Raw genomic sequence first — 27,588 nt, 5'->3', positions numbered from 1 at the left:
TGTTACCCGCGAGTTTATTGATCGCTTGCTGACTTCTGTCGGTTTTCCTGCGTTCCTTGCTTTTTGTCAATCGACGAAGCCCGATGCACTGTGCATCGCCGGCCACGAAAACGGAACGATCGGAGGTCCCGGCGCGTTGATGATTTTTCGTACGAAAAGATGGCGGAAAATTTGAAATCGAATGCCCTTCTCGGTAAAATTTCTATTTCAAAACAGAGTTGCAACAATAATCGAATTTGAATTACTTTCGTTCAATAATTGAATATACAGTTTGAAATTAATTTATATGATTACATTTCACTATTTTATCCCCTAAAACAGAGTAGTAATAAAACGAAATATAACTGCTAGCCACACCACTGTGAAAGGGTGAAGTTTAGTAACTAGTTTTACTATGAACTGATGTAGCAGTAATATTAACATGTGTAAAAAAATTGTGTTTCAGTCGGTATCCAGCGAAGAAAAGGGAAGGAGGAGGAGGAGGAGGAGGAGGAGGAGGCGGTGGTGGTGGTGGTGGTGGTGGTGGTGGTGGCGGCGGTGGTGGCGGAGGAGGCGGTGGCTGCAACGACGGCGGCGGTGGTTGAAAAAGTGGAGGAGGAGGAGGAAGGAGGCAGGAATAACGGCGAAAAATAATTTTAAATAGAGGGGAAATAAGGGGATAAATTCAGAGAAATTGAAGGAGATATCAAACGCGTTAAGGATGGCGGACACAAACGAACAGCAAGCGTTGTCCGAGCCACATACGAACGGAGTAATGGACGGATTGACGGAAGAAGAGAAAAGTAAAATGAGGCCTGCCGATATCGACGCGGTAAGATATAAAAACCGATTTGATCTTATTTACCTTTTGGAAGAACGTACTGAAATTACGCTTTTCAACCTTTTTTTTTATAGGATATGAGGGAAATGGAAAGGAGAAAGAGAGTCGAGATGATGATGAATTCACGACTGTTCCGGGAGGAATTAGAACGAATTATTGAGACTCAAATGAAAGACGGTGCTGGGCCATCCGGCCTATTGCAACAAATCTCGGACATGATGGGTGCGCAAGGTGCTCGGTTCAACGCAAACGTGTTCAAAAGTAAGTTCGTTGATTAGAAATTCATATATTGGTTGGCTCGTTGATTGTCTGACCAACGTGTTTCATTGCAGATTCAAATTGTGTATTACCTATCAACGATATACGCGGTGTTGAAAGTATGGGTTACGCGAAGGGAGAGAAATTGTTGCGCTGTAAGTTGGCGGCAATGTTCAGATTGTTGGATCTTTATGGTTGGACGCAGAGTGTCGGTGGACAAATCACAGCCCGTTTGAACCACGATGAAGAACACTTTTTAATTAATCCTTATGGATTGCTCTACCATGAGGTCACTGCCTCGAGTTTGGTGAAAGTTGATATGCAAGGGACGATCGTGGAGCAGGGAACAACCAATTTCGGCGTTCACGTGACAGGATTTCAATTACATTCAACAATCCACGCTGCGAGACCTGACATCAAGTGCATCGTTCATATCACCACTCCGTCCGTTACTGCTGTAAGTAGAAAATTTAATGACGCTCTCTTCCGTATGCCTCTTGTAAATTGATTATAGATATAAAAAATCGAGTATTTGCTCTTATTATCGAAGAAATTACTTCTTATACAGCAATGTTTTCCAAACTAGGACACATGTACGAAAATGTTTAAGGTAGATAAATGTACGTAAAATCTCTTTTTATATTAACATAGATTCATCACTGAAGTACAAAAACTGTAGTAGTATATTTGTCTTGTATCATTTTAAATATCCCATTTATCTGATTCAATAGATGATTCCATTTATCAATTTTAGGACAATTATTTTTGTATCATATTGTCTGGAATATACACTACAACATCATTAACTTATTATTATAATTTGGCCTAGAGTCTTTCTTTTAATAATTTATTATTTTCATTGAATAAAACATTCAATCAATAAAAGAATATATAAATACAAATAAGTCCATTATTAGTACATTCACAATTCATATTTTTCGTATATGTTCTATGATTATCGAAAGAAGAAAGGATATAATTACATTCGTTGTATGAGTAATTGTTACACAGCCATTTATTTCTATTTATAATAACGTATTTAATAATGCATTCATGTGCCCCTATATTTATACGTTTTTCATATCTCTGCTCATAAAATGTATTGACACAGATTTTAGATATTTTTGTAAAAATGAATCTCTTTCCCCGTTTATAGATCTCGTCGCTAAAATGCGGATTGCTACCAATCGGACAAGAGAGTATAGTGATAGGGGAGGTTAGCACGCATCAATACATAGGTGGTAACTTCGAACCGGAGGAGAAAGAAAAAATAGCTAGAAATCTTGGCCCTGTGAATAAAGTGATGTTGTTGACGAATCGCGGTGCTCTCTGTTGCGGGGAGACCGTCGAGGAAGCCTTTTACAACGTTTACAATATGGTAATGGCCTGCGAGACGCAACTGAAAATGATGCCCGCCGGCCTTGAGAATTTGAACCTAATCTCCGAGGAATCGAAGAAAGCAATATTCGAGGCCTCGAGGAAACCACCAACGCCGCATCAAATAACTCAGATCTCCGAAAGCACGGTTCTTGCTGAAAAACTTGAAAAGCGTTGGCGAATCGGCGGAATTGAATTCGAGGCGCTCATGCGGATGCTGGATAACGCGGTAAGAAGTGTTAAGTTTTTTTATATCCCTTGTTCTTTAATCTCCTACCATAATTCGATTATGATAGAAATATTTTTTACAACAAATACAAAAATTAATTCATTAGAAAATAATTTGTTCCCACTGCGACATTCTACTTCTTCCTGTATCAATGGCTTGTATCTGCGCTTGGAAATGAGTTATAGCTTGTCCTAGTTTCCAGAACCACCCTGCTAACAAGAAAGTTTCCGGTTTGTGTACCAATACAAGCCCGCAATGCCTTTGTAATTCATAGAAATTGAAACGCTGATAGCAAAGTTTGCTGTTAACAAAAGATCAGAAAGCCTTGACATTTTTATTAATTAGATCCACTGTCAAGTTAGTATAAGTGTTAGAGCATGAATGGGAGATTCTAAAGGCCAAAATAAGACGAAAATGAAGAATATCAATTTGTTGATGGAGGCTTCGTTAAAAAGTTATTAACAATTAAATTCAAAAATTTCAAATCGTTATGAAAAAATTATTTCCGATTGCGGGGGTCAATTACAATCATTTTTGGTGAATAGTCATACCCCCGAAATCCTACCCACTTTTCAGAAAAAAATACGAGAAGGTGTAAAATTTTTCGACAAAATTTAAAAATTTCAAATCGTTCTGGAAAAATTATTGTTAGCTGCAGGGGTTAATTAGAATCATTATTGGTGAATAGACGTACCCCCGAAATTTTGCGCGTTTTCGAGAAAAAAATTCAGTACGGGCGGAACTTTAAACGTTAATAACTTTTTAACGAAGTCTCGATCAACAAATTGGTATTCTTGATTTTCGTCTTATTTTGGCCTCTAGAATTCTCCATTAAAATTTTTAAAAATATCCACCGGAAAATTTTTCGGCGAAATAAAAAATTTTTAAATCATTCTGACAAAATTATTTTATTTTTTTTGTGTAACGTCTACTGAAGAACACTGGGACACTGTGTTTGAATACATTCTATAAATAATCGTAATTTGAGAAGACTTTTTATTCTCATTATTGTCCTCCTTATTAATACAAATGTTACATTGATCATTCGTAGGGATTCCGTACGGGTTACATATACAGGAATCCATTGGTGAAAGGGGATCCTCCGCGACCTCGGAATGACGTAGAAGTACCACCAGCAGTTTCATCTTTGGGATATCTACTTGAGGAAGAGGAACTATATAAACAAGGGTAAATACAGAAGTTGATTAAATGGACGTAAATTCATTGATATTAGAGCAATATAAAAACAATATAATTTCAAACAATAATTCGTAACACCCGATCGAAGCGTCTGATCGCCATTTTTGTATCTCTGTTGCAGACTCTGGAAAGGTGGTCGCAAAGGCACTGATAGATCACGTTGGTTGAACTCGCCCAATGTGTATCAGAAGGTTGAAATACTTGAGACGGGAACTCCTGATCCAAAAAAAATAACAAAGGTAGAGGTTATCACTTTTGAGAATAAAAATGAGTAGATGCGAGAAGGAGAAAAAAAGACGTACGAGGAACTAAATTCGCGTAAAATTAAAAAATTACTTGGAAACTATATTATCGAGAAGGAAAAAAATAGTACGTGTAAACAGTGTCGATGTCGATGTCAATGTTCGTCAATACCTTACATGCACATGTTGTTATATTAGAAATTCTCGGAAGAGCTATTTATCGGTGAAGTAACTATTGCGGCTAATTAAAACGAAAAGAGATTATACGTGCAATTTCTTACAAACATCGCTTTTTTCATTAGAGTAAGTAAGACAAATATGTGTTCCAATGTTGATGAATGAACACTTTTTTTACAAATATTCGCAGATGGATGACTTTGATCCAATTGTTCAACTATTGTGCATTGTTTTGCTTGTTACTCGCGACACGCGCAGCGCAATTTTCATATTCTTGGTACATTCCAGTTTACGGTAGTCTGTTAGGAAATATGTTGTGAAAATACAGCCAGGAAGACGGAGGGAGGGAGAAAGTGAGTGGGAGATACACATATATACATATACATATATGTATATATATATATGCAATTTTATAATCGGGGTACGAGAAACCCTGAACGATTGACTTGCGATTAGCATGAAATGTAATTCTGACTGAACAGCTTCTACGACATCGTGTGTCGGTCGGCCAATACTAAAAATTATTGTCGTCGTTAATAGACTTTATCGCACCTCTCTCTTGTAGCTTCTTGATATTCAAATAAATATATGTCTACTGTTTATCGTGTATAGGTAATTTTTCGGAAAGAAAACAGGACCTTTTCTCGTTTTAAGGGAAATAGGACGAATAGAAAGATTTCGTCTAAAATAACCCTTCGTAGCATGTATGATAAGCATGTTGTGGATAAAAAAAACTGAAACCAACACGGTAGTCTCTTCCGCGAATCTGCGATTCGATAAGCTCGGCTTTCGTGAACAACGGAGCCGCGTGCATTTTCCTCGAATCTCTCGCGTTTCATATTTCCCTAGAAATTGAACTTAAGATTAGATCTGGGCAAACTTTATTTATCACCAGAATAAGAAATAACTATTTGAAATAATATATCAGTCTCTTATTTCCTGCAAGATCGTTTCAAATAAATTCGTATATTTTCGTTTATGCAACGAATGAATACGTATTTATTCGTAATTTGCAAACAGAAAATTAATACATTTTGCATAACGTAACATTTTTGTTATATTTTTATCCATGGAATATATATATATATAAACAGTGAATTTAAAGTTATAAATATGGATTCATATAAATGATAATGAATTTGTTAAAATAATTATAGGTATAGGATTATAGGTAAATTATAAAAAATAATTTACTAATTTATATGATAGTGAATATTGGATATGCAAAATATCACTATACTATATACAGTAATGCTAAAGTGATCTATTAATTTTAAGCAGTAAAAGATTTCTGAACAGTTCCGTTATTTCCAAAAGTATTTTATTATATATATAACGTAATGGTACTTGAAAAATGAAGTAATCGTAGAACATGATAATACGTTATAAGAGATAATATTTCAAATAACGTTATTTCGAAAGTACCCAGGTCTGCTCGAGAGACACGATACCTGTCTGACCATAGATCGTTTGATCTATTCGTATTCGGTACTGTGTATGAATGTGTGCCTGTTCATCGTATCGTTGGAGTGGCGAACGTTCGATTCTTCGCCCCACTGCATTTACAAAACCAGATCGATCGACCCCATAGAGAAAGAGAGAGAGAGAGAAAGAGAGAAAGAAAGAAAGAGAGATACGGAAATGCTCTCGAGAAATATTCGCGATCGATAGATTCGGAAACATTGAACGAACGTTACTCCCGATTAAGGGAGAAAAATCGTGTAAACGATTTGCTGGGGCAAAAGACCAGTCGAAGAACTCGAACTCTCAATAACTCGATGGACGAACGATTCGCATAAGTTGCAGCATCGAGCACACGCGGGCACGTGCATAAAAAGTGTTAAACGCGGGGAACACGGGAACGTCAACAGCGAAGCAGGCACACATAGCATACGCATACAGTGCGGGAAACGATTATTACGATGCTGTACCGAATGTCGAATTACATTGGACGGGGGTCGAACTAACGTTCTGGTTTTGTGTGCAGTGGGTGTCTGACGGCTCTCCGACCCATAGCAGTACACCGGTGAAGATCGATGGTGCTCTTCAATTCGTACCGAAAAATACCAATCCAAAGGAGTTTAAGCAAATACAGCAACAGGTAAGTGTCTTCTTCCAACTACCCTTTAACTACGTGTAATCGTAAGTATTAAAATTGTGTCGGTCGTTAAACTCTCTTGAGACAAATATCCACGCAATATGCTAAGCAAGAAACCTGTCCAGAACGTGACACGTGGGAAGAACAAGTTTCCTATTTAACATATCGCATATTTATCTCAAGAAAGTTTTTATTCAGAAACCACCGACAAAGTTTTAATACTTGTGACTATAAATATTCAAACCTGCATGCAAGGCTCCTCGGATTTCTGTTCTGGTGCATTTTTAACTTTTTACGTGTATATTTGACAAACGTGTTCAGTCAAAGACATGTTGTTTATAAAAAATATTCATAAACTGTAAGGAGTTTCAATATTTTTCCATAATAATTTATATATATTTTCTTGAAGGGAACTGTCGTTTAAAATCGTCATTTAAAACGTGCTTTTTTTTTGTTTTTTGAATACCGTATCAAGAGTTGTCCTAAGGGCCAACAAATATCGAGCTTTCAACGTTTACATTTTCGAAATCTTCGACAGGTAGTCTGCAGAGCCCCGAGGCACATTTCTTTTGGTATTGTTGCGATTATATTTATAATTTTTTGTCGCAAATGTTGCACATTTCGTAGTTTGAAGACCATTTTTTTTTTCTAAATCTCCAAGTCCAATTCTTCGTATAAGTATTAACATTTCTTTTTAACATCTTGTACAATCGATCGTTAGTGCACAAAGATGTACGGAATTAGTTAACTGTTTCAATGCTGTTCAAGTACGAATCCACGATTTCTTTTTTGTTAGATCAAAGATTACCGTAGGGCAGACAAAATATCAGCTGGACCGCAATCTCACATATTGGAAGGTGTTACGTGGGAAGAAGCTAAGAAAATGCAGGTAACGTTTCAGATATTTTGGTAACAGTAACGCTACAGCGGTATTCTCGCTATTTTTTTATATTTTTGACCTATCCTTGGTGTAAACAAATTAATATAGATATTTGTTTGATCGTGTACAAAAGGATGCTACCATCAGTGGAACTGGAGAGCAAGTAGTTTTGGTAGGAGCGGCCAGCAAAGGTATTATTCAACGTGGCTTTCAGCATAATGCGATGGTCTACAAGACTCCGTACGCCAAAAATCCATTTGATGCCGTCACCGATCAAGAACTCGATCAGTACAAGAAAGAAGTGGAACGTAAACAGAAGGGAGATCCATGTAAGCGAGCGACAAAAACCTGTCGACTGTTTTATTTAAATAGAAATATATTCTTGTTTCAAGAGAAGGGATAGTTTGATCCAATCAGCACAAATTTAGACTTTTCTTCATATTAATTTCAACTAATATAATGAACCTATTGATTGTTAAATTTTATGGTTGCTCATTCTCAAGTTAAACTTATCCTTGATCAATTTTGTCTTCCTTAAGATGACGAATCGCAGTCTGAATCGGAAGCACTGTCCTCTTTCAACGCCAGCCGTGCAACACACGAATCTAGCACTGCCAAAAGTCCGATTCAGTCACCGGTATCGATAACTTCGGAAACAGAAGAAGAAAGCAGAGACGGTAAATAAGAATTTTTCAAATTTTTCTTTTTTAAATTGAACTTATAATTATCGGTTATAACTATGATCTCTATATTCATTAATCCGTGTTATTAATACTTTAGTTTATATTATATACAGACTGAGGCAACTAACATGCTCAGGTTTAATAGCTTGTAAATTATGCATTGTATGAAAAATTGTTATATACAAAAGTTACATGTGGGGGGGGGGGAATAGTTGGAATAATAATAATAATAATTGTCAATCGTTTACAGAACCTCGAGTACTGCGAATAGAAACGAAACAAGTGCCTGCACCGAGTCAACCCGAGGTTGTATTGAGCGATGGTAAGTTAACTTTCAAAATATTGATCTTTTCGGTTTGAGCAACTGTTCACATTCTCAAGGGTAAGTTACCATTGAGAACTAGTGAGGGAATGCGGTACGTATGTTGGACACAAGCCAGGTGGAGAGCCTTGTATCGTGCTGTCTTTTGTTTACCTTGTTCCCATTATTTTCATTTTTCATCGAACCTTTTCGGTTCCTAGCAATTAACGAACAAGGCTTATACCACAAGCATGAGGATATTTGCAACCTGTTGCATTTGCGTTTGCTCTTTAATTTCATCCATTATCATTAATTCTCTTTTTATTTATGATCACTAACGCTTGCACCGTGCATGTTTACATTTTTGTCGGAGCACAATTTGGGTCTCACCATTAATTTTCCTTCTTTTTACCCTCTCACTTTCATGTGGCTTTTTCCCCCTGAAATCTTTAACGCACGTTAAATGTATCGCAGCACACTTCTTTTATTAATCATTTACGAATCGTTGAAGACGTCCCAAGAAAACGTGTCAAATGTCGTCATGGCAAGTGGTAAAAATTTGACATGGACGCGTTATCTTCCGAAGGAAAGATTCCTAGGTGCAAGTCTGACTTGTTAACGAGGTTTTATACAATGATAAATCTTGAAATATTGAATGCAGTAACTATAATTTCTAGAATAGCTTAAGACAGTACAAATTTCAATGAGCTACAAAAATAGACAGGGTGATGCATTCTTTAGCTATTAAATTAAAATGTATAATTTCAGAAAATAAAAACTGTATAGAATTGAATGCATGATAATGTGGCTTATAAATTTGAATATTATAGCATCATTCGTGTCATTTTGTATCATAATGAAAATGAATGCTATAACATTCATGTCAATAAACTAATTAATATATGATAATTGTTTCTAAATTGTTTGGTAGGCACTCCCCTAAAAAGGAATAGAATTTCTGCGCACGAGGATGCACAAATTAAGTTACTTGTATTAATCAGAATTCCTTGAAAGTTTTACTCATTGTATATCACTGTGCAAAACCTCCTTAACTGACACTGGTCAATGCTAAAATATATGTTCTCTAATAACAAAAATGAAAGTTAAATTAAAACATTGGTTCTAGTTTTTTAAAAATACAAACTAAAAGTGGACATTTTGTGATACTTAAAAACGACCTCTTTATCTCTTATAACCGTACATTTTATATATTTTATTCAATCTACAATTATAACAGACTTATCAAACTAAACGTAAACAACACTAAGTAGACTTAAACATATGCAAGAGGAGCATTTTTAGATCCACTATTTTAGCGTATTTGAATTAAATAGATCATGCCTTATATTTTTCAAACCAGAACCAAATGATTTTGTTTTCATTAATCGTAAAGAATACAAACTATTGTTGAACATTTGTTGATCAGTGTAATCCGACGTGTGCCTATGTTTATTTCTATTTCTCAGAAACGCGTTACTTTTTATTTATCCAGGTATCGTACACACAGGTGTGAGCATCCGTGATCATAAAAAAAATCTTCTGCCTCTGCGAGAAAGAAGGTAGACAAACGAAATCAACGTTAAAGTACATTTGTGGCTTCTTTTTCTTTCTGGAACGTGTAATTGCAGATCGTGATTCGTGGAGCAGACAGTGCAGTCGAAGCGAAAGCGAATATGACTACGAGAACGGGGATGAAGTCTGCATTGATCGCAGGCGTCGTAATCTTGAAGAACCCCGTTTAGAAATTACTCGAAGCGATGTTGTCGCTGTACGTATGAAACCCACGGTAATCGACTACGCTCCGGTCGTACGAATCAAGATCAATTCTTCGATCGATGCGAAGCGTAAATTTTTCGAAAACATTTCGACCGATCACGGGAAGAAAGAACAATCGGAAGAATCGTCAAACAAATCAAAAGGAACAAATAAGACAGACTTGTTGGAATCTCTTGACGAGAAAACGGCAGCAGATAATAAGAAGATACAGGAATACGTATCAAACAATGTAAATTTTGAGGAACAGATCGTCAAAGCCGTGGATAGCATCGAGTCAAACGTCCCTGCTTTAAATAAACAATTGAGCGATCTGTCCCATTTCGATTTCAGCGTCTCGTCCAAATATAGCTTAAATTCGGCTGATATGAATTTAGTATACAGGTTGACTCCGTTTGTAGATCACGAGAGTCCAGAGAACGTTGACGAGACACCGATCATAGAACGATCATTTCGATCGATCGAAAAGAAAAGCTCAGAGTGTAAACAGCAGCGATGGAAGGAAAAGGAACGCATGCTCGAGGAAGCTTTGAACGATTGTATCTGGTTGGATGATTCGTTTGACAATACTGTTTCGTACGAACGTTCCGAGAGTCTTTCAAACAAAGGATCCGACACCGACGAGCTGTCGTCTGAAAAGATTTTAGAACTGCTAAAAATAAACGGCGAAATTTTTCTAAACGACATCAGCGACAGCGCGAACGAAATCATTGCCGAGCTTGACGCGAACGATACCTACGCGAACATAACTTGTCTGGTAGCTGAGATTTTCGAAAGAGTCTGCACTCTTTGCAGTATCCAGCCGAACGGTCGTCGTAATGCTTTGCAATCGTCTTGGATCTCATCATTGTCCACGTCCTCGTTATCTCATTCACTTTCGGCGTCGACGTTACTGTCAATTTTGAAAGACGAAGAATCGCAAGCAAAGGAACTCACCAAGTCTCAGAGAACTTCGTCGATGGAGGATCTAAATGGAAATAACGTGCCTGTCTTCATTGTACGCGAAATCGTTCACCACTTAATCGATGCGGATGACTTTGAACACAATTCGAACACCACTCTTGATGCAATGGACTGCTCCTTCAAGAGAGCTAAAGACTCTGCGAACGTGGAACTGAAAGAGTCCCGAAATGCTATCAGCGAGAAGGTAGAATTCTTCCAAGATGGACGACAGGTGAATGACTTACCGATTAGTACCAGTTTGGATGAAACAAATGTGGAGAACGAGTCGACCATAAATCTGGAATCAGGCGAAACGACAGACACGGAAGTTGTTTTCGAGTTCCGTACAATAGCAAAAAGGAAATCGACGAATATCGATGATAAAGCGTTCGCGTTGAATTTTCGAGTCGAGACGAATTGCAATTGTGAAACCAATCTTACAGGAGTGGATGAAATCCAGAGCTCTGATCAAACCTATGTGGAAGAAGATGCAGGTTCGAATAACTCGACTAAAAGCGATATGGAAACAGAATTGTTAAAACTGTCTGAGCTCTGTGATCTTCCGGAGATTTCCAAGTCTTGCGAATTGTATAACGAGTGTATTTATTGCACAATTAACGACACCCAAAGGTGTTCCTTACCGCCCATAGACGAGGAAAGCGAAGAGACAAGCTCGAGTGTACATCTTAAACGATCAATGTTGTTGAATAACAGCCAAATTGGCAAGACGGTCGAAGAAAATGGTCTGAACGATACTTTCATGTGTCTTGATATTGACGACAGCGACGACGAATTCTTCGAATGCGACGTAAACGGTTCAAGAAACAGGGTTTCGCTTAAAGCATCGTCTCTATTAAACGGTCAAACACCTTTTCCCCCGGACGCGACCATCAGCTTACGCAATGATCAAGCTTTGTGTCTTTAGAATTCGCTTGAATCGACAATTTAAAAATATAGCCGTTTCCGTCGAGTAATTAATATGCAACTCAAACGGCGAACACGCTTCTTTATATCGAATATCTGTTTATCGTATTTTTCTAATCTATCATTCATTGTCTTGCATTTGTACTGACATACGTTTTTTTTTTTTCTTTACTTTTATTTTTAAGTTACAGATTTGTAACAGATTCAACAAATTCTGTCACACTGATCATAAACGATACTGCACGCTATGTTAATCGGCAATTTGACAAATGATAACAACCAGCATGTCTGTTTTTTATAAATGGTTTCCTGCATTGCCATTCTTTCTTGTTTATGTGTTTCTCCAGTATTCTACGGTTACTTTTTTTTTTTTTGTGTTCCACCGTTATTTTTCTTTTTGTACTTCGTAATTGTATTATACGTCGAGCCGTACTGTGTCTACGAAATAAATGTTTTCACGAAAAGCTTGGAAAGAAGAAAGGTTTACAATAAAAAAACTTTTCTTACCGTCCGTTTTTTGATATTCATCTCAGACGATTTTGTAACGTTGCTTCGAACGAATCTTGAACTTCTGCGCACTGAGACGACATACGATCGAAGCATCTTCTTCGGATACTGCTTGTTTCCCCTCCCCCCTTTTCGAAGAATCGAAACATTCGAAGAGGCAACCAGAATCGTGTTGATTTCTGTTTTTTGAGGTAAGCTTGTGCTTGACTTTGGTATCGGCGATTCCTTAACATTTTCTACATTAAACGTTTTCCTTTGAGCCACGACACATTTGAAATGCTTTATGGTTACAGCTTATGTGGCATTTTATTATTACACATGGCGTCTCTTATATTGTTACAGAATGTAATACTCGACTCTTTATGTTTCAGGAGAAAATACCGTAAATGGCGATCACTCAGATGCACATCACAGTACATTTTCTCAAAGTAGCAAAGAGGTTTGTTGCTCGTATTCATTTACTATACTGTATCGTCGTCGAGCTTTGTCCCAAGCCAATTATAAACAATATCTTTACTATTGTCTTGAAAGCAGTTTATGTTCTTACAACAAGTTTTATAAAATATGATACTTCATCTGATACAGATAATATCTATCAGAAATGAACAAAATTACAAAATGTTAATTCATTATTTATTAAGTGAAAATTGAATTTCCACTTACAAAATAAAATATTTCACAATCAAAATAAATAACAGTTTAACTGTTAAGTTGAATAAAAGTCAGGAATAGTTATACGTTGATCTTATTGGATACCTATTATTATTCGAATAGAATGTATCCTTATGTCAATAGTTGTACCGCTAACAACGAAGCTCGAGGACTCTTTAAAATGTGTGTGAAGGGAAACAATGAAACACTGTCGATACCAACGACCGGATGTCTCGCAAAACGAAATTGCACATCCATTTTCTATTGTTTATTAATCAATTTGTTTTGCATAAACCGCGTTCATTTGCACTGTGCAATTACAACTCGGAAAGACGAATCGAAGAATTTTCGCATCTGACGGTATCATCGTTCATTGTCTATTAAGTTTTCTTTTATTTAGAATCATGCACAAAAAACAGTACTTTGATCAACTGTTATTTATACGTAATGCTACAAAAATGGTAGTTTGCCGATAGTGTTCGCTTGCATGAATCTGGGCGTACGATTATTTATAGTTACAGTATACGTATGTGTATTGTACAAGAAAACATTGAAGCTTGTTTGTGGGTGATGGAAAGCGAGGTGGTTTTAAACACCTGTGCCGGTGACTATGAAAGCGACCAAGTTTATTTCATATTGATATAACATAGATGGATTTAACACAGACTAGGCATTAAATTCAAAATTTTTTACTTGGATCATTTTCATCGTTACAGACACATTTGTATAGAAATGAAAAGTGAACGTGAGTGAAAGTGAATGCATCTTGAATGTCTATGTACGTTGGCAAAAGTTGGCTGCTTGCATGTGCATGCAAGAAGGTTTATGGTTACGGTTGGGACCTTCCGTGTTAAGGGTTCCGTGTCGCAGGATGTGAGCGTTAGCGAGGAATCGCCAAAGAAGGAAAAGAAGAAGAAAAAAGGCCTTAGGACACCGTCATTCCTAAAGAAGAAGAAGGAAAAGAAGAAGCCAGTCGAGGCGTAGGTAGTCCTAACTTTGGTACGTATAATGGAAAATGCCGGTATTTTTCAATTATGCCTTTACAACCCTTATAAAAACTGAAATTCAAATATTCAAAATTCTTTTTAAACAGAGATCAAAAGCCAGTAAAAAAAATAAAATATACCTTATTATTTTCTTATCATTATACTTACTGGCAGTTTTTCGTACTGACACCAAAATAATTCGCATAATTATGGTTCACTCGATAGGGTACAATTTTCTCAAACTCAAATTAATTATCTTGCTAAATAATACCGGTATTTATTTCGGTCTCGGTATAGCTTTGCTGGAATAATACCGGTATTAAAGTCCCTGAGTATAACGTATAATCAATCGAGCAACGAGTTATCTTGAATGGATCAAAGATCCGCTATAAAGATGCAAGACAACTCGTTTCATCGTTTATCTGGATAGTTAATTAGCGACATACCGTTGAACTCCTACGTTCTGGAAACGCTAAGAAGACATGCAAAGAGAAAAAGGTAGGCAGGATGGTTTCTGTCTGAGCATTTTTTTCTCTTAGCGTAGACGAGCTCTGGCGCTACAGTAATTTGCATAGACGCAGCAAACTTAGAATTTGTTTCTCTTAGTCGCCAGTTAGAGTTCAAGTCATCGTCGCTAGAGATGGGCAAAATTCTTATCTAAAGACAAATCTCGAGTAACGAATAAAATTTGAGCCGTTTCCATTCCTGGAAAACTCCAAAAATTTTTAAATTAAATATTTTACCATAAACAGATAAAAAAAAAATGTAACTGCATAATTGTAAGTATTATTGGTCGACTATTATTTGAATAAAATTTTGCCCTTTTCTGATCGTTGCCACAACGGTATCATACACGTGACTCGTTTTTAGTTTTTGTCATCCCCGAAAAGATTGTGTCGAGTCGCGTCGTGTTAAATTTAATTTGAAAATTGATTCTCGATGATACACCCTATCGAACAAATTGTTTTTATTGATCGTGTTGTTTTTTTGCTGTTCTCATTTCCAGACACTGCCACGAGTAAAAGCTTATCGCAAATAAATAAAAACGAAGAACAAGTATCCGAATGAAAATTAAGACGCGAGACAGAAGAGTCGAAGATCGCAATACGAGTCGAAAGTGCGTATCCAGAAGACGAACGAAAATAGGGACTAGGAAATAGAAAATAGAAGATCGGAAGTCAAAGTAACCATGCAACAATCACAGCATCTTTCCAGGACTCAAGACTGCCATCGCATTACGTCTATGATAAGAAACTATATTGTACTGTTAATGTTTTTACGTTTTTAATTTGTTAAGGCGTCGCGCTGATGTATTTAATCCGCTATTTAATTTCGCCTTCCCAGCCCCGTTTGTGTAATGCAATAAAACAAAATTACGTCTACAATTTACGATAAAAAGACCGAAGGAAATGCACTCGCCGCGTGGCTGCTTTTCTGTCCAGGGATTCGCCGACGACAATAACGATCCGTTGAACGTACAGTTCGTGTTAAGCGTATCGTTACCTTGCCTTTCATGGTTACCAATACTCCACTCTGTTTCATCTATATACTATGTATACTTTTATATCACTTCTAGCAAAAACCGGCCTCAGCCAACTTAATACATTCATGATCATTGATCCTTCTTAAGGTACACTGTGTGTAAAAAAAAAACAAGTTTTGCGACCGTGACTTTTTAGTCACGACTATAAAAATTTTATGGTATAAGACGAAGCTATATTCATATTCACAACACCTACCATTTATTCGCAGATCTTTTCAACTACTAACTAGTACCGATATAACAGTTTTTTTCAATAAGAGTATTCAGCATTACTGTAAAAGAAATAATAAACGATTGACGGAAAAGGACTAAGCGAAGGAAGAAACTGGGACCTCGATGGACAGTGAGTAAATCGAAGGGGACCGCAGATCAATCGGTAAAAATAGATTAAAGAAAAAGCAAATAGCATTAATATTCATCGGTTGCTTCTGCGTCGACATCGACGGAATCTAGTCCGACCTCTTCATAGTCCTTTTCCAATGCGGCAAGATCTTCACGAGCCTCCGAAAATTCACCTTCTTCCATGCCTTCGCCCACATACCAATGAACGAAAGCTCTTTTTGCGTACATCAGATCGAATTTATGATCGAGACGGGCCCAAGCTTCCGCGATGGCTGTTGTATTGGACAACATGCAGACGGCTCGCTGCACTTTGGCCAGATCACCGCCAGGTACCACTGTAGGCGGCTGATAATTAATACCAACTTTGAATCCAGTCGGGCACCAATCTACGAATTGTATCGATCGTTTCGTCTTAATGGTAGCGATCGCGGCATTTACGTCTTTCGGAACGACGTCTCCTCTGTACAGCATACAACAAGCCATGTATTTTCCATGTCGAGGATCGCACTTTACCATCTGATTCGCTGGCTCGAAACACGCATTGGTGATTTCGGCGACCGAAATTTGCTCGTGATACGCTTTTTCAGCCGATATTACCGGAGCATAAGTAACCAAAGGAAAATGAATTCTCGGATACGGGACCAGATTTGTTTGGAACTCTGTCAGATCGACATTCAAAGCGCCATCGAACCGTAATGAAGCCGTTATCGAGGAAACAATCTGCCCGATCAATCTGTTAAGGTTGGTATAGGAGGGTCTTTCGATGTCCAGATTACGTCGACAGATGTCGTAAATTGCTTCATTGTCGACCATGAAAGCGCAGTCCGAATGCTCGAGAGTCGTGTGAGTGGTGAGAATAGAGTTGTATGGTTCAACGACCGCTGTAGAGACTCGTGGTGCTGGATAAATAGCAAATTCTAATTTGGACTTTTTTCCATAGTCGAGGGAAAGACGTTCCATTAACAGGGAAGCGAATCCCGATCCAGTACCGCCTCCGAACGAATGAAAAATTAAAAATCCTTGCAATCCGGTACATTGATCTGATAGTTTCCGTATTCGATCGATCACCAAGTCCACGATTTCCTTGCCAATCGTATAATGACCACGTGCATAATTGTTCGCTGCATCTTCTTTGCCAGTGATCAATTGCTCCGGATGAAAGAGTTGTCGATACGTTCCGGTTCGTACTTCATCTGCAAATATGAACTTTGTTTACAATTTTGTCGTATAAAGCTCGAGTCTTCGAGTCCTCTTTATAAGAAAAATGGGGGATAACGGAAGTTCTAGATATTTTTAAACCGGGAAGAAATAACTAAATTTTATCGTTATCGACAGCATATTTCAAAATCTTTTACCTAGATAATTATCTATTAGATATTTTAAATATTTTCCACGTGAACTTGTATAATAGTTGTTATTTATATATATAAATAGTAACTTTTACAAATACTATTGTAGCTTTATGTATTTGTAGCTTGATCGTCTTATGGAATCTATTAATGTATGATAACTAGTTCTCAAGCAACAGAACCAATAAGAGCAAATATTTAAAAATATCAAAGGAAATAATTTAAATAGAAATATATGTAAAATATATTTATTGATCTACTAGGCGTCGCGTCTAGTAATAATATACTCTTGGCCGGAGACGCAACGGACCAATGAGATTCTATCGAGGTCACGTGGTTTTGTTTACCGGAGTCTTGTAGCTAGATGAGATATACATATATCACTATTGCGAGATACGAACGAACGTAACCTCAATTTAACCGTTTTTTTAAATTAAATGTTTACTGCATTATAGAGTTTAATACGCGTATTATTTTGATTCGATACGTCTGAAAAAGACCATCGTGCCGTACCAACTCGATGTACCGCCATTTACATCGCAATTTTGTTACGAATCAAATAATTGGCATGTGTGTAAAAACGCTCAATGTAAATTAATTCATTATTAACATAGCCATTAGCGTGTCCTTCGAACAACTATCGTCTGACTCCCTTTCCTTCTGTTCTTACCGACTACTGTAGGTTCCAAATCGACGAATACTGCTCTAGGCACATGTTTCCCATAACCAGTTTCGCTAAAGAACGTGCTGAAGCTATCATCCCCGATCTTATCTGTCGGCATCTGTCCATCGGGTTGTATCCCATGTTCCAAACAATAGAGCTCCCAGCAAGCATTTCCAATTTGGACGCCAGCCTGGCCGACGTGAATGGATATACACTCACGCTGAAACAGTGAAAAAATGCGTTTTCGAAAAACCTCGATACTTCCATTTATTTGTTAAACGTTTTACTTTTATCAACGCATAAACGAGCAATAGAATAAACGATACACGATTCAATATCGGGCAAATAATCCAACGAAATTACTGTTACGAGTTCAAATCCGATCAGATCGGATTAGATTTTTATTTCACGTTTACTCGGTTAAAAAATGCCCATCTTTGCCACTGTAACTTCATGAACCACTGCCCGATGGGAGAATTCACTTACCATCACGAAAGTATTTGATCACAAAGTTTATTACACGTTGTTCCGTCACTGATTCTGCCCTCCGTTTGTTAATGAACAACACGTTTATATAAAAAAGGTGACGCCTCTTCGAACGATTGTAACTTAATGACGCGAGAACCGTTGACGGCCTCTTATATCCTCAGCTTTGTGTCGTCTCGAAATGATCTCAGAATTATTGCTAACGGACATTTTTAATAAGAACACTTGGATTTCCCGTTATTTCTCGTGATCGGATGCCTTTTGTGCAAACTACCGCGCTTTACATGTTTTACGAATTTTGAATCGTTCCAACGTTCAATCTCGAATTTACGATCGACACAAGAGGTTTAGATGCGGAGAATCACTTGTATGAGTTCGTTTTCAAACGGTTACGTTGCATTTAAGATTAAATCTAATAAACGGATATAAATAGCGGCTAGCTTTAACCAGCCAAGCCGTGGGTAGTCGATTGAACGAGAAGTTCATGATGAAAATTCTATGTTCTATTTCTATCCGAGTATACGCCTACCTCTTTGACCCTCAACGATTCAGCCAATCCGTGGCCTATACGTCCTAAATTCATACATTTTGTCACATCCTAATATTCCCATAACGGTTGTAAACCCCCTCTTACTTTCGAATTTGCTCGTTTTCTCGATCGATACGAGGTAAACGGTTTTCCGACATGTTTTTACCTTCAATGTAAATCTGTTAAACAATTCTTATTCAAAACATTTACACATTGAATTATTACTTATCGCATTAAATGAAACATCCAAATCTATGTGCGTTTTATTATAATTTTATGTACATATACGAATACTTAATTTCGCATTATGTAGTTAATACCAATTGACAATAATCGTTGGTCGATAAATTCTAACGTATAGGTACATCATACATACAAACAAATAAACAATTAAATATCGATATATGTTATGAATTGAATTGTTACAATGTCTTTTGATCGCTTGTAAAATTCGAAAAGCAAAGCATGTACATATGAAATTAGCTGCTACGAGAAATATTAATCCAAAGAACGTAAATTTCATAGTTCACATTGCGACGTTGCTTATTACTACGTACATAGGCATCTACCGCAATCCTGTAAAGCATTACATTCAATGTACATAAACATAACCTATTATAAGGATATCCGTATATACTATTCGATTACTTTTATCAGTATCTGTTTTCTTCTGTTATTAGGTATTTGAAAAGAGTGTCGTCCCGATAATAGCTATAATGTTAATATTAGGTTAATTCAGAATTGGGGAATCACGTAATATGGGCCGTAGTCGTACACCTTCACCGGCAAGGAGGAGAGATCGTTCTCGTGATCGTGATCGGGAACGAGAACGAGAGAGAGATCGAAGAAGAAGACGCTCCCGTGAAAGACGAAGAAGGTACACCTTTATATTTCAAAAGTTCACAGAGTATTTTAGTGATAAAGTTGCATACCAAAGCAAAAGTGTGTTACAAATTTGAGGCAATTGCAGATCCGTCGAGCGTGATCGAGTAAAGTCAAGGGATAGAGAAAGGGATCGTGATCGTGATCGAGAAAGACACAGACGTTCGTACAGCAGATCAAGATCAAGAGACCGAGACAGACCTAAACCGAAAGCAAAACCTGCCACAGCGGAACGCCCTATAATTACAGGTATACTATAGGTTCGAAAGCAAGGATTCCATCTCTAACCCAAACCTGAATTAACCAATGTATAGAGATACGGTTAACCAGGAGACGTTTAGAATCCCTGCTTCGAACTGATGATTCAAAGATTATAAGTGGTCTTCATGAACTGATACTTTATAGAAGCTGATCTGCAAGGGAAGACACCCGAGGAACAAGAAATGATGAGAATAATGGGTTTCTGTGGTTTTGACACTACCAAGGGTAAAAAGGTTGATGGGAACGACGTGGGTGCTGTACACGTTATTCTGAAAAGAAAGTACAGACAGTATATGAATAGAAAAGGAGGATTCAACAGACCACTGGACTTTGTAGCATAAAATATGTAATGCTATGTCTCTGCGCAACGTACATACTCTATATTATATAGGCTTTCCTTGTGGGAAAGCTGCTATTTTCAGAAAGGTAATGGGTCAATTTGATATGTGAATTATATGAAAAGTATTCTTCGAAAAAATAAAGTTTATCATACTGTAGTTACACAAGGCACGTATAAACAAGTACATAAAGTGTAAAAACACGAATTACTCATTAGAATATAAAACATCTAGTTTCTTGAAATATTTCGCGACAGTTTCTCTTATTCTTGAACCGGTACGATGATACGGCGAAGGATATGATAAGGATTAAAACAATAGTAAATTCATTCGTATATTATATTATAAATATTTCAAAAGTACAAAGCTCGAAAGACCATGTTAAAAAGTTTTATAAACAAGAACATTTCAATCTTCCATTCTAATTCGTTTCTTTGAGGGTGTCGCTTCATCGGCAATGGTACTCGACTCATCCATGTTCGAGTTACGAGTCTCATTTCCTGCGTCCTCCGTGTGTAGCAAAGTAAGCTATCAAAAATAGAAACATAAAAATACATATATTAAGATCACATTTGGATATAATTATAATGGCATTAAAAATGCAGGATTAATATCCAATTTTTTTCTTACCATGCTCACATCCATTTTCTCAATACTTTCTATCAGCTGTGAATTCTTAATTCTAAAGTCTCTCGTCACGCTACGTTTCATATACTTTTCCAATGGTATCTGCCGCAATACATGTAAAAAAAGTTTTAAACACTTACCGAATTACCAAAAGATGCATATTACTCTGTACCAGAGTTGGGCAAACTTTTATTAAAATAATAAATGACAAATAAAACCAATATACAGCAACTCGTTTATAACGTTTATTCGTTTGAACAGTATCCGGATAAAAACTTTGCCCATTTTTGCTTTGCATTTTTCCCCAATACTCACGCCCGTCCGTTTGCCAAGTAACAATACTTCCTTGTTGAATTGTTCAATCTCGTAGACTACGCGCGGTATTACTTTTGTTTCCTTTAAAATTTTGTTCCTTCGCGCGTGCAAATCAGATTTCGAATTTAATTTGTTTTGGCTTTCCTTTGGAGAATATATACAATCAATTAATCGTTAATGAGGATGTTGGTGTAGACAATTATTCTTTTAAATCAGTGTTCCCCAATCATAGACCCTTCTCTCTGAGAAAAGTATAGTAATATACAAAAATAAATATGAGAGTACGTTTCTTTTTTATTTAAGTGCTCGCAATTGAGAAACCCTGTTTTAAGTATATAAAAAAATATTGAATAAGTAAATACCTCGACGTACGTCACTAAGTTGTAAAAGGCAGATTTCAAAGGTTTGCCGGCCAATTGTACCACTTGAATGAATCTGCAAAAAATATAATAATGTAATATAGTAATAGTCTTATAATAAATGAATTTTACATAAAACGATACCAGTACATACTTGGCTGTTTGGAATGCTGCGTTTTGACTGTTCGATTTTGCATAGAAATATTTTGTAAGATTTCCGAGCAGATGATACAAACACTGTAAGTTCTTAAACGTGACGTCGATACACGGGCCCAGATCTATCGACGTGTTAGCTAATATGTGAAGTACTTGCGTAAGATAGGACAATTGCTTACACAAATTTCGCTCCTTTTCTTTTAAATTATTGTTCCCTGTTCGAACATTACAGTTGATTTTTATATCAAATGCGAAATACCACTGTAAAAATCTAATTTGTGCTTTAGAATTTTTACTTACATACTTCGTCGATTGTTCCAGGTGCATGGGCTATGGTGTCTTCTGCTTTCAACCGCAACAGCAGCCAAGAAATATTGTTCAATTTTTCTTTTATGCAATCGTTCAACACGTTATAGATTTGCACAAAAGTATCATCGCATATAATTCGATACTCTTCGTCCGACGTCAATTCGATCTGCGTCTGTACGAAGATAGAAGTGAGCTTTCAATACAAAGAAAATGTAAGACAAAAAGATATTCTGTAAATTAAAAATTATCGCTTACGTCGTCGATAGTGCCAACTTTTTCGTTCAATTTCGAACAGATTTCGTTCAACGACTCTCCGTACGCCTGAGTATATTCTTCTAAGCGTAACAAAAATTTAATAATAGCTGGAACGATAGGACTTTCAATGTTTTTTGTTTTAACCATTATGCTGAAGCATTTGTGCACCTTGTTTAACACGCGAAAATAATTGTAAGCACAAGACAATTCTCCGATAAAATGTATATCGTAAGAGATCGGTGTTACCAACCTTTTCAAGATCGCATTTTTCAAAATTAATTTTAGATGTAAATTGTTCTAAAGTTTGTAATAATAGGAACGGTATCTTTTTTCTCGTATCACTCTCTACTTCTTCGTCGAGCGAGGCTATCAAGTAAGTACTCAACGAGGAAACAACTTCTTGCAATTGTAAGTTAACATCCTTCGAAACCGAATCTTTCTTTGACCGTACTAAAATAAAAAGAAATAAATAGTAGGCAGGAACGAACTTACTTTAAATAATGTCGCAAATTATTCTGTTAATGTATTTAAGATCACCCACAAATCCGTTCAAGAAAGTGTGACAACTCTGATGAAAATGATGTACATATACAAGAACAAATCTCCGAAAAGCACTGTAAAGCTAGTATTGCTACCTGTTGGTCGTCGTCAAATGCATCATTTAAAGTTAGTAAGAAATGTTCATGAAGCAACCTAAACAACAAAAGATTCATTATCATTGACGAATGAAAAAGAGGCGCACAAACATTTCCTTATATTTTTTTTTAGCTTACCCTCCAATTTCGATGTATGTGTCTATATAATGTTTGGGTTGTTTTTGCGATGTATCAGTCATTAACAATTTTGTTCGTTGTAAGAGCTGTTCGCATGTTTGGAATATATAGCAACAAAAATTGTGGTTTTCTCGAAAGTTGATATCACTGTTTTGATTTGATGGTCTGTAGATGATTTTCGTTTGTCAAACAGTGTTATTTTATAAGTATTACAGTTGACAAAGTTCATTAACATTATACTCACGAGTATAGTAGCAATAAGCTTTGATGAACTGTATCCAAATCCATAATGGTGTCTGGCACTTTGATATTACTTGATTTATCGTGTTTCCTCGTTGTATTATTTGGATCCTTATCTTTCTTACGTTTACCGCCATCGGCTTTTCTCATTTTTATAGATTGCTGTTAAGAATGCCATAATGGAAAACCTTGGTCTAGAATATGTCGTGAAATAGAGAAGTGAAAAAAATGATCACGCGTAACAAACTACCATTTTAACGAAGTCCACTAATCGCGTATATCCTTTAAATAAATCGTCGATCTTGCGGCAGCTTTCTTCATTCCCTTTTGAGTATTCTCCTATCCGAAACGCCATTAAAGCTTCGCAAATCGTAATTGCGATACTGAGACCTTTCAACTTTATTTGTGATTTCGGAAAATCTGCAAAATCCATTTCATGTTCCTGTAATAATTGACAGATTTAAAATATTCGTATGGAACTTTGGTGTTATTGTTTCAATTACCAGATTTAAATGCTCCAATTCGATAGCTGTCATTCTCGTGCATAATGATTCCAAAATACTGTACACCTTGTCAAAAGTATTTGATTTTTTCAAAAGCGTATCGACATATATCTTTTGTATTACAAATATCAGTTCTCCGATAGGTTCTTGTAAAACTACCTCTGCTCCTTGAACGTTTGTACACAGATCGAATTTTATAGGTGGCAAGACATTATCATCTGCATCAACGTAGAGATTCAAATGCGAAAGCAGTATGTCCAGCACGATTTCCGTTATTTCAGTATTTTTTTTTACAGAACCATAGAAGCCTGAAAACATAGTATCATTCACAAAAGGTATTACTTCTTGACTAATAAACTATTATACTTCTACCTTTATATAGGTGTAATCTAACTTCGAATTCGTAAGTAAAGCTCTTTTTCAATATGTCCAGTATTTCGTAACATAACGTTTTATCGCACTCCGCTGTCTTTTCTCGTTGTGTATTGCTTTCTAAAGTTACCTAGGTAGCATGATTCAAATTACTGTAGCTTTGCCGCGGTGATAAATATCTGGCTGTTTATACCTGAGTCAATGTTGATCTAGAACTGGAACTAATAGCGTACGCAACGGGGTTGCAACGTTGGCTAAGCCTAAAGTTATCCAAAGAATGCATTTTCGAGTACTTCAACATCTCGAGAAATCCAGTAACCGCCATTTGTCGTTTTGATATACCTTTTCTGTAAAGAGCTTTTCTCAAAGTCAGAAGAAGGCTTTCTCGAATGTTAGGCGAAACGTGCATCAATGGGAAAATAGCATATAAAACTTCAATAGCCACTATAGTCGGTAAAAATAACAGTCGTTCAAGAAGAGTCGTGATCCAGATTTGGTGGTCCAAGACAATTACTGATAATTCACGACAGACATACTTTAAACAATCTAGAAAAACGAACGATATCATGCTTGCTGATCAATTTGTATTAGGACTTTATTCTTCGTTACCTGTGTAGTGAATCGTTGGTATGCCGTTAGCCACTATTTTATGGACTAATTCTTGCAATACGATAGCGACCGTTTCATGACGCTTTTTAATTACTTCTCGAATTATTTCTGCTCCTACAGACCACACGACCTTTATACTATTTTTCACCTTTTGATCTGTATTCATTAATGTGAACGCCAGGCCCGTGAGTCCTTTTAGTACCAAATGGCGATCTTTATTGCTAGAAGCAAAGTAAGCAGTAATTGGAACAAATATATGCCAAAAAAATACTGATTCGTTACCTGCTATCGATGAGTCGTCGAATAATATTGATAATGATACAAGGGGAGGGTAAAAGTTGCCTCAACCATGCATTATTGTCTCTTTTTTCTTTGTCCGAGCTACTGTTAATGATAACCAATCTCAGTATTTCAAAAATCTAGTAAACGTATGCACCTGATTAGTGTAATAGTTCTGGTGTTTAGACTACTATGTTCTTACCTGATCTTCGTGTATACTAGAAACTGATAGCAACACAGCAAATATAAACGGCTGTAACGTATACTCCGGAGCATGAGAAACACATTTCAAATAACGAATAAAATCTTTCATATTTTCGTGATTTAATTGCGCTGCTTGATACACGTGATATAATACAGTGCTCTCAATATCTCGTACCTCTTTTATATTTATTAAACCTGTGTAAAAAAAATCAATCAAAATAACATATAATAATCATCGATCCACACGTTCTTGTTTACATACCAATATCTTCAATGCTGTCCATATCTTCCGTAGGAAGTGCTTTCGCGTAATAAGACTCAAAGTATTTACAAAGTGTACCTAAAAGGTATTGATTGTCTCGAACTTTACACAACTTTAGAGCTTGATACACAAAAGGAGGCACTTGGTTTAGAGATAGATTGGACAAAGCACGGCATAATGCTTTAAGAACTTCCATGTGATCTGCCTTATTTAAAGCCATATTCCTTTACAGAAAAATATTTAATTAATCGCTTCTGTAAGATTCAATTGTACAAATTAGAAATAAGAAACCTTTTGACATTGGAAAGTTGCATGTTTCAATGATTCTATAGTAAATTAATAAATACGACTTGGCAATGTATATTTTATAAATGAAAAAACTAGCCAAAAAGCTCTCTGAACGTAGAATAATATTTACCCAAACATGTTTGCCAATGACGGCAGAAGATCAACGTTCCAACGATAATCACATATTTTTTTAATGGTTAATGCTTTAAACTCGGTCCCAGAAACTTCTACATCTACATAAGTAATGTATTTTTCACCTTCCAATGTTTCCAGTAGCACAGGTAATAAATCTTTCCAGCTAATACAGAAAAACTGTATTACGAATCTGTTGTATTTTGAAAAAGATAAAATAACAGAGAATATAGACTATTTTACCTCTGCAGCTCGTCATCGTTGTTACAAATACCAGCAACACAAAAATCTACAAGTTTAACAAGATGTTGCTTAGAATATTTTGGAATGTCGAATATTATCCGATTAACGATCGCATCCACATGGCCTGCAGGTACCTTAGCTTTTCCTAACACTTTCAATGTAGATTCAACCAATTTACGTCGTTTCAGTTGACAAATATCGGAATCAGAAAATGCTTGTAAAATGTCATCTAATATCTTCAATGCATCTGCTTTACAAATGCTACCACGTACTATTTTCACGAGCTGCACAAATCCTTTTTCTTAATCTTAACGTTTCTTACTCCAATTAACAATTAAATTAGTGGTCCTTAACATTTCTTTTCCACGGGCCCATTCTATGTAACGTTCTATGTGATCGAAACATTTTTAGTCTAGTAGTTATCATAATGCCAAAGCATCGAAAGGATAAAGTTGATAGTTTCCAGAAATAATATACGCAACAAAAATAAATATTTAAAATTTCTTTGTGCAAGTTCGCGGCAAACACACAGATGTTTATTTACAACCCTCTTGGAGCCCGCGGACCGCAGGTTAAGAACCACCGAGTTAAACTCCTCTCACCTCTTCTACGTTTGAATTTTGAACAAATGCTTGTAATTCTAATCGATCCTCACGATTTCGTAAATTTTGGAACTGTTGATTCATATTTTAATTCAGTTTCTATTTGTTTCAGTTCCTGTGCAAATCTAGTCTCTTAGATTTTGAATTCGTACAATGTAGTACGTAAATGCGCCCTGTACCTACACGGACACGTTGCATAGAAGTTTGGTAAAAATCTCCATGGAGGGCGCACGATTCCAGTAACCAGTATCTGAAGGTACTTGAAAATTGTTGCCTGTTTGAATTTGGTAGCAGCTCTTTATTTTTCAATCCGACACTCTTAAATTGAACAGTTTATAAATATTTAAATATTAGCTCCACATAGTTTTGTCATTTAGTAAATTAATTTTCGACAGACTAATGCTACCGGAAAAAAGAAACTAAAACAAACTGTTCAACGCGGAAAGAGCGTATGATAGCTAATACTACAATAAGGTTCATTAATGCAAAAATAAATGCCACGTGTTTCTATTTTAAAGTAAAATTTATATATTTATACGTCAGAAAACTTTCTTAAACGTTTCACAAGAGAAAGCAACTTATAGAATGTAGGTAAAAATCTAGTGAAATATTATCAAA

The 27,588-nt window shown here is 36.4% G+C and overlaps 3 protein-coding genes across 9 annotated transcripts; 2 read left to right on the top strand and 1 right to left on the bottom strand.

The window, feature by feature from the left end:
• The first annotated feature begins 547 nt into the window (after nucleotides 1-547).
• LOC122394757 (protein hu-li tai shao) lies at nucleotides 548-15,098 on the top strand. Of its 4 annotated transcripts, none has more exons than XM_043391868.1 (14): nucleotides 550-811; nucleotides 895-1,081; nucleotides 1,153-1,535; nucleotides 2,235-2,684; nucleotides 3,736-3,872; nucleotides 4,006-4,123; nucleotides 6,291-6,404; nucleotides 7,198-7,290; nucleotides 7,415-7,610; nucleotides 7,821-7,958; nucleotides 8,215-8,286; nucleotides 12,783-12,850; nucleotides 13,933-14,061; nucleotides 15,055-15,098. In XM_043391868.1, exons 1-13 carry the CDS (start codon nucleotides 701-703, stop codon nucleotides 14,044-14,046), a joined length of 2,181 nt encoding a protein of 726 aa, XP_043247803.1. In that variant the 5' UTR covers nucleotides 550-700; the 3' UTR covers nucleotides 14,047-14,061; nucleotides 15,055-15,098. The 4 variants fall into 4 exon arrangements, with proteins under 4 accessions (XP_043247804.1, XP_043247803.1, XP_043247802.1 ...); XM_043391867.1 differs by having other exon boundaries at nucleotides 13,918-14,061; XM_043391870.1 differs by lacking the exon at nucleotides 13,933-14,061.
• An 802-nt stretch (nucleotides 15,099-15,900) lies between these two features.
• Nucleotides 15,901-27,112, bottom strand: LOC122394749 (Fanconi anemia group I protein-like). 2 transcript variants are annotated; one of them, XM_043391849.1, is made up of 23 exons: nucleotides 26,971-27,112; nucleotides 26,369-26,652; nucleotides 26,124-26,291; nucleotides 25,706-25,929; nucleotides 25,442-25,638; nucleotides 25,243-25,379; nucleotides 24,961-25,181; nucleotides 24,545-24,897; nucleotides 24,352-24,481; nucleotides 23,980-24,287; nucleotides 23,727-23,918; nucleotides 23,481-23,638; nucleotides 23,237-23,401; nucleotides 23,005-23,156; nucleotides 22,714-22,913; nucleotides 22,464-22,631; nucleotides 22,200-22,380; nucleotides 21,898-22,114; nucleotides 21,747-21,819; nucleotides 21,385-21,528; nucleotides 21,073-21,171; nucleotides 17,953-18,166; nucleotides 15,901-17,126 (listed from the first exon to the last, which is right to left on the bottom strand). In XM_043391849.1, exons 1-23 carry the CDS (start codon nucleotides 27,052-27,054, stop codon nucleotides 16,000-16,002), a joined length of 5,196 nt encoding a protein of 1,731 aa, XP_043247784.1. In that variant the 5' UTR covers nucleotides 27,055-27,112; the 3' UTR covers nucleotides 15,901-15,999. The 2 variants fall into 2 exon arrangements, with proteins under 2 accessions (XP_043247784.1, XP_043247785.1); XM_043391850.1 differs by lacking the exons at nucleotides 15,901-17,126; nucleotides 17,953-18,166 and adding an exon at nucleotides 20,756-20,970.
• Nucleotides 19,408-22,265, top strand: LOC122394801 (U4/U6.U5 small nuclear ribonucleoprotein 27 kDa protein). 3 transcript variants are annotated; one of them, XR_006258922.1, is made up of 5 exons: nucleotides 19,408-19,558; nucleotides 19,642-19,838; nucleotides 19,932-20,092; nucleotides 20,249-20,530; nucleotides 22,221-22,265. XR_006258922.1 is itself a non-coding variant. In XM_043391940.1 (4 exons), exons 2-4 carry the CDS (start codon nucleotides 19,720-19,722, stop codon nucleotides 20,443-20,445), a joined length of 477 nt encoding a protein of 158 aa, XP_043247875.1. In that variant the 5' UTR covers nucleotides 19,424-19,539; nucleotides 19,642-19,719; the 3' UTR covers nucleotides 20,446-20,623. The 3 variants fall into 3 exon arrangements, 2 of the variants coding, with proteins under 2 accessions (XP_043247875.1, XP_043247874.1); XM_043391940.1 differs by lacking the exon at nucleotides 22,221-22,265 and having other exon boundaries at nucleotides 19,424-19,539; nucleotides 20,249-20,623; XM_043391939.1 differs by lacking the exon at nucleotides 22,221-22,265 and having other exon boundaries at nucleotides 19,430-19,558; nucleotides 20,249-20,623.
• Nucleotides 27,113-27,588: the final 476 nt, after the last annotated feature.

This window comes from Colletes gigas, unplaced genomic scaffold, assembly GCF_013123115.1.
Source record: "Colletes gigas isolate AHSC1104 unplaced genomic scaffold, ASM1312311v1 Colletes_gigas_Sc00004, whole genome shotgun sequence".
In the NCBI taxonomy this organism is placed as follows: Eukaryota; Metazoa; Arthropoda; class Insecta; order Hymenoptera; family Colletidae; genus Colletes; species Colletes gigas.
Note: the sequence above shows the minus strand (reverse complement) of the source record. Positions and strands in the feature narration are given on the sequence as shown.

Coding starts and splice junctions, on each gene's coding strand:
- LOC122394757 (XM_043391867.1), top strand. CDS start 701: ATGGCGGACACAAACGAACAGCAAGCGTTGTCCGAGCCACATACGAAC. Junction 3,873..4,005: donor GAGGAACTATATAAACAAGG/GTAAATACAGAA, acceptor TCTCTGTTGCAG/ACTCTGGAAAGGTGGTCGCA. Junction 6,405..7,197: donor TTAAGCAAATACAGCAACAG/GTAAGTGTCTTC, acceptor CTTTTTTGTTAG/ATCAAAGATTACCGTAGGGC.
- LOC122394801 (XM_043391940.1), top strand. CDS start 19,720: ATGGGCCGTAGTCGTACACCTTCACCGGCAAGGAGGAGAGATCGTTCT. Junction 19,839..19,931: donor TCCCGTGAAAGACGAAGAAG/GTACACCTTTAT, acceptor AGGCAATTGCAG/ATCCGTCGAGCGTGATCGAG. Junction 20,093..20,248: donor GGAACGCCCTATAATTACAG/GTATACTATAGG, acceptor GATACTTTATAG/AAGCTGATCTGCAAGGGAAG.
- LOC122394749 (XM_043391849.1), bottom strand. CDS start 27,054: ATGAATCAACAGTTCCAAAATTTACGAAATCGTGAGGATCGATTAGAA. Junction 26,292..26,368: donor AACGATGACGAGCTGCAGAG/GTAAAATAGTCT, acceptor TTTCTGTATTAG/CTGGAAAGATTTATTACCTG. Junction 21,172..21,384: donor TACTTGGCAAACGGACGGGC/GTGAGTATTGGG, acceptor GTATTGCGGCAG/ATACCATTGGAAAAGTATAT.